Source organism: Benincasa hispida, chromosome 1 (genome assembly GCF_027475165.1).
Source record: "Benincasa hispida cultivar pf3 chromosome 1, pf3_genome.v1.1, whole genome shotgun sequence".
Taxonomy (NCBI): domain Eukaryota; kingdom Viridiplantae; phylum Streptophyta; class Magnoliopsida; order Cucurbitales; family Cucurbitaceae; genus Benincasa; species Benincasa hispida.
This window is the reverse complement of record NC_143478.1, coordinates 101,247,626-101,252,765: the sequence shown is the minus strand read 5'-3', so window position 1 is coordinate 101,252,765 and position 5,140 is coordinate 101,247,626. Positions and strand designations below refer to the sequence as shown.

General features: G+C 38.2%; 1 protein-coding gene across 7 annotated transcripts; it reads left to right on the top strand.

Annotated features, from left to right (window-relative positions):
- The first annotated feature begins 590 nt into the window (after positions 1–590).
- Positions 591–4,714, top strand: LOC120081951 (uncharacterized). 7 transcript variants are annotated; one of them, XR_016527608.1, is made up of 4 exons: positions 591–884; positions 1,006–1,133; positions 1,600–4,462; positions 4,638–4,714. XR_016527608.1 is itself a non-coding variant. In XM_090310682.1 (3 exons), exon 3 carries the CDS (start codon positions 1,776–1,778, stop codon positions 4,107–4,109), a length of 2,334 nt encoding a protein of 777 aa, XP_090166808.1. In that variant the 5' UTR covers positions 591–884; positions 1,006–1,133; positions 1,600–1,775; the 3' UTR covers positions 4,110–4,503. The 7 variants fall into 7 exon arrangements, 2 of the variants coding, with proteins under 2 accessions (XP_090166808.1, XP_090166779.1); XR_016527662.1 differs by having other exon boundaries at positions 591–1,133; positions 1,600–4,142; positions 4,325–4,462; XR_016527655.1 differs by having other exon boundaries at positions 591–1,133; positions 1,600–4,232; positions 4,325–4,462.
- Positions 4,715–5,140: the final 426 nt, after the last annotated feature.

Sequence of the window (5,140 nt, the reverse complement as noted above, 5' to 3'; positions counted from 1 at the left end):
ATAAGGATTAAATTTAAGCAAAACTCAAATGTCAAGGGGAAAATTCTAGCATTTTGAAACCTTGAGACTGAATTGAAACCAAACTCAAAACTTAAAGACTAAATGTGTAACATTTTGAAACTTAATGACTAAATGTGTAACATTTTGAAACTTAAAGACTAAATAGAAACTAGACCCAAACCCTAGAGATAAAAAATGTAATTTTTCTTTAATTCTTTTAAAAAATTAAAGAACGTGATTATATCGCTTCCATTGTGGGATCTAAGCCTTTGGTCCCTTCAGGAGAGACGATCAACCTCGACCGACCTTAGTCAAACATGAAATTGAATACGCCTATAAATCTGGTAGGTTATATATTTATTCCAAAGTGACTCTAGAACATTAACAGAACAATTTAATTCAATCATCTTTATAAATATATCATTATAGCTTCACGTGAAGCGTATCCATCTTCAAAAATAAATATCATATCACACAACTCATATAAGACTAATTAATCTCACCAATATGGCACAATAAAAACTAAATTTACAATTCCAACAATATAAATAGCATTTTTTCCCACAAAATTTTGTTACACTTATATAATTCCCAAAAGAGAAAAGAAAAGGGAAAAAGAAAATTTCTCCTCCAACCTCGCCCAAAAAATATCAGAAGAAAAAAACAATACAGTCGATTCATACAGTCCAGCCATATCCCCCGTTCTCCCATCAAAGCGCTTTCGAAGAACAGCATTCTGGCCGAGCCGAATCCCCCATGCACTACTATTTCTCTCGGCTCCATCAAATTCCTTATCAGCTCCGATCAAAGAATCGGTACTGTGAAGGAATCGACAATCGAGTTTCCGTTGAGTTGAGTTGAGCAATTTCTGTTCAACAATCCGGGTACAATTTTTGTTGCCTTTGATCTGCGGCGGAAGCAATAGAGATCCTCGATTGCTTTAAACTGCTCCAGAAGCATTCGATTCGTTTAAAAGTTCCATTGAGGAGTCTTTCTTCGTTTCAGGGTTGGGCGGAGGAATAGTCGTTGTAGCGATATATATATATATATATATATATATATATATATGTGGGGACTGATTCTGTTTATGGCTACTGTATTTGGAATTCAACTGCCGAGCGTCCACAGTGAGGGTACTGGCCGCTTAACCCGATTTGGGTTTTGATTAATATTAATGCTATGTGACTATTGTTTATGTTTTCGTTTTGCATTTTGATGTTTTTAGGTTGTTTTTATTTTGTTGGTAATTTGGGCTTCTTTTATCGGTGTTGGAATGCAATTAACTTTGTTTATTGAAGGGGTATTCCTGTTTGAGTGGGTTTTGGTGGTTAGGTTATGTTTTGTTGCCTTCTTGTTGAGGATTTACGATTTTAAAGAAAAAGGAAAATGTTATAATCTGGGTTAAGGGATAAGAACATGTAGCGATTTTTCTTCTCGATTCCTTGGGTGGTTTTGGTTTTGTTGCCCCCCACCACACCCCCAGTGATTTTATCATATCTTTTTTGCTTTTATGCTATGTAATTCGATGTGTATGGTTAGTATACAATGTTATTTTATATATTGAATCAAAGGTTGAAGGTAATGTTTCTTCTATGGCAGTTTGCTTCTACATTGATGCTCACTGGCAGTGTTAAGGAGCATTTTTCGTTTTGAAGTATGAGGAAACGCTTAGTCCGAGAAACAAATAGGTGCTTGCTGAAGGTTCTGTAGTAAACTCAAAGCCCTGCTATTTTAATAGGAAAGCAAAGCAGGCAAGTGTATACCGGAAAGAAAGAATGGATTGTAATAAAGACGAGGCTGCAAGGGCTAAAGTGAAAGCTGAGGAGAAATTTACAGCAAAGGACATAGTGGGGGCTAAAAAATTTGCTTTGAAGGCACAAAATTTATTCCCAGGTCTTGAGGGTATCTCTCAAATGTTAGCCACACTTGATGTCTATATTTCTGCAGAAAACAAAATAAATGGAGAAGTAGATTGGTATGCAATACTTGGTGTGGATCCACGAGCTGATGAGGAAACAGTCAGGAAACACTACAGGAAGCTAGCTCTTATTCTTCACCCTGATAAAAACAAGTCTATAGGAGCTGATGGGGCTTTTAAGCTTATTTCTCAGGCTTGGAGTTTGTTGTCTGATAAAGCGAGAAGAGTAGTATATGACCAGAAGAGGAATGGTAGAGTCAACAAAACTGTTTCAACTACAATGGGGAGTTCGTCTTCACAATCTGGGAGAAATGGTTTTTACAATTTCTCAAAAAGTGCTAATACTTCAAATATGAAGAGACAGAAAAGTGCATCCCGATCAGATCATTCTTCAGCTTCATCTCAGAAACCAAGACCAACCTTTTGGACTGTGTGCCATCGGTGCAAGATGCAGTATGAGTATCTCAGAGTCTATCTGCATCATAATCTTGTTTGCCCCAACTGTCATGAGCCGTTTTTTGCTATTGAAACACCCCCACCCCCTGCAAATGGCGTGAAGTCTAATGGATGGGATTTTACACAGCCAAGTTATCAAACTAGCAATAAAACTGCATATAGTCAAGGGAGGAGTAATATTGCCTCATCATCAAATCAGTCCACACACAGCCAAAACAACTTTCAGTGGGGTCCTTTCTCAAGAACAGGTGGTGCTTCATCTGCTGCTCAAGCTGCAACTGTAGTTCAGCAGGCATATGAGAAAGTGAAGAGGCAACGTGAGGAAGCACAAGCTGCTAAGAGAGAGGAACGAAGAAAGCATCAGACGTCTAAGAAGGCCCCTGGTCCTGGTGCTGTAAAGAGAAGAAAAGGTGTAGATGACATTTCTTCTAGCTCCCATTCGAGAGATATGACCAATCAGTCAAAAACTGGCCTGACCAGGTTGGGTAATCTGTCTGGTCGTACACAGGGTAATATAAATGGAAATACCACGCTCAAGGGCTCTCAGGATATCTCTCTTAGTGTATTTCAGAAGTTATTAATCAAGAAGGCCAAGGTGGAAATAATGAAGATGTTACGTGAATTGAATTCATCGACTTCAACTACTGATGCACTCAGAGAGGGAAATGGGAATGAGAAGGTAACTGGGAAGAGAGAAACAACTCCAGTGAGTGGTAAAGAACATAATATAGACATGTCAATCGAACTTCCAAATTCAAAGAGGGAATCACAGCCAATGGTTGGTTTTTCTAGCAATTCATGTCCCCGTGAAGCAGTAACAATGTCGATAGATGTCCCTGATCCAGATTTTCACAATTTTGATAGAGACCGTACAGAAAGCTCTTTTGGAGATAATCAGGTCTGGGCTGCTTATGATGATGATGATGGCATGCCTCGACGTTATGCCTGGATTCATAGCGTAGTATCTTTGGACCCATTTAAAATGAAGATTCGTTGGCTAAACTCAATAATTGATAATGAATTGGGTTCACTGAATTGGGTTAGCTCTGGTTTTCCAAAAACATGTGGGGGTTTTAGAACTGGGAGGTGTGAGATTTATAGCTCCATTAATTCTTTTTCACACAAGGTCAGATGGTCAAAAGGCACATACGGAGACATTTGCATATATCCCAGAAAGGGAGATGTTTGGGCTCTTTATAAGAATTGGTTCCCTGATTGGAATGAACTGACATCAGATGAGGTAATACACAAGTATGACATGGTAGAAATTCTTGAGGATTATAACAAAGAACTAGGTGTTATTGTTACTCCCCTTGTCAAGGTGGCTGGTTTCAAGGCTGTATTCCATCAGCATTTGGATCCAAATCAAGTAAGGAGGATCCCTAAAGATGAGATATTTCGGTTTTCTCATCTTGTACCTTCACATTTGCTCACAGGTCAAGAAGCCCCGAATGCTCCCAGAGGTTGCAGGGAACTGGACCCTGCAGCCACTCCAGTTGATCTTCTTCACGTCATAGAAACTCCAAAGGAAGAAATCATAGAGATTGAGGATTTTAAACCACAAAGTTGTGTGACTGAGATCATAGATGTTATTGACGAAAAAATGGAAAAGAAACCAAGGGAAGCAAGAAAAGAGGATATAGTAAAACCTGTAGCGATAGAAGTTGCGGAAGATGTCCTAGAACTTAAACTGGTCAGGAAAACGGTGCACACTAATGAAATGGAAGTTTCTTGAACAAGGATTATTTGTTCCTCGTCGGTATGAATGGTAAACTTTTTGGAAGCTGACTGGAAATAGTTGACATCTTTAGCATTCTGACTTTCTTTTTTCCTCTTCAAGGATTTCTTGGATGGATCTGTACGTGAAAATCATTCCTTTTGTTGTTACTATGCCTTTGAACTTGAAGATCCTTCCAGAAGGTTAATTTATACCCTTTTATGTTACTGTAGCCGCTCGTGGAAGCTCCCTCATGTATATTTCATGCTAAACAGAACTCCATTCCTTGGATTTTTGCAAGTTCTGTATATATTCTCTCCCATAGCTGTTTTACAGAGCCGTCAGGTTGTGACCTACTCAAGTTAGCATGAGTAAGTAATTACTTTACAAGTCTCTTTTTTCTTCTGCTGAACGCATAGTATTCTCAATTCTTTATCACCTCTCATAAGATTGCTTTTATATATTCGTCTTTGGAATCATATTGTTGAGCTGATTATAATTTATACCAAAATTGATTACAAGCCATTTTTACTCCAAACTCTACAGTGGCTTTTCGCTGCTTTCTCTTGTCTTGGGTTCCTGTTTCATATAAAGATAATGAAGATGGTGGATTTTTCTCTTGACTTGAACGTGTTGGATGCTTCGTTGAGAATTCAGTTTTTTTCCCCTCTCCTAGGATTTAATATCCTACGAGTTTTCTTTTAACACCCAAATATTGTGGATCAGGTGGAGATCTCTCCTTTGTACTTGGCCACGACATTCTAACACATAAGTTTGATCTGCACTAGTGTATAGAGGGTTCCTCCACTTTTACTGAATATTGCATCATATTGCTTTTGACATTGGTACGATCTCTCTTGTTTATACGCCTGAAGTAATTTGAAACGGGTGGGGACGATGGATTAAAAGTTTGATGAATGTACCGGGTTTAATCAACTCATGAATTCTAAATTCATTATAGTTAGTTCATGAGTTGTCTTGAAACTACCAAGGTTATAGAAATCATTTTTTCAACTCTGGGATGTTCATATAGGGCTTATTTGATATTG

What these genes read in the sequence shown, in the direction of transcription:
- LOC120081951 (XM_090310682.1), top strand. Translation starts at nt 1,776, where the DNA reads ATGGATTGTAATAAAGACGAGGCTGCAAGGGCTAAAGTGAAAGCTGAG.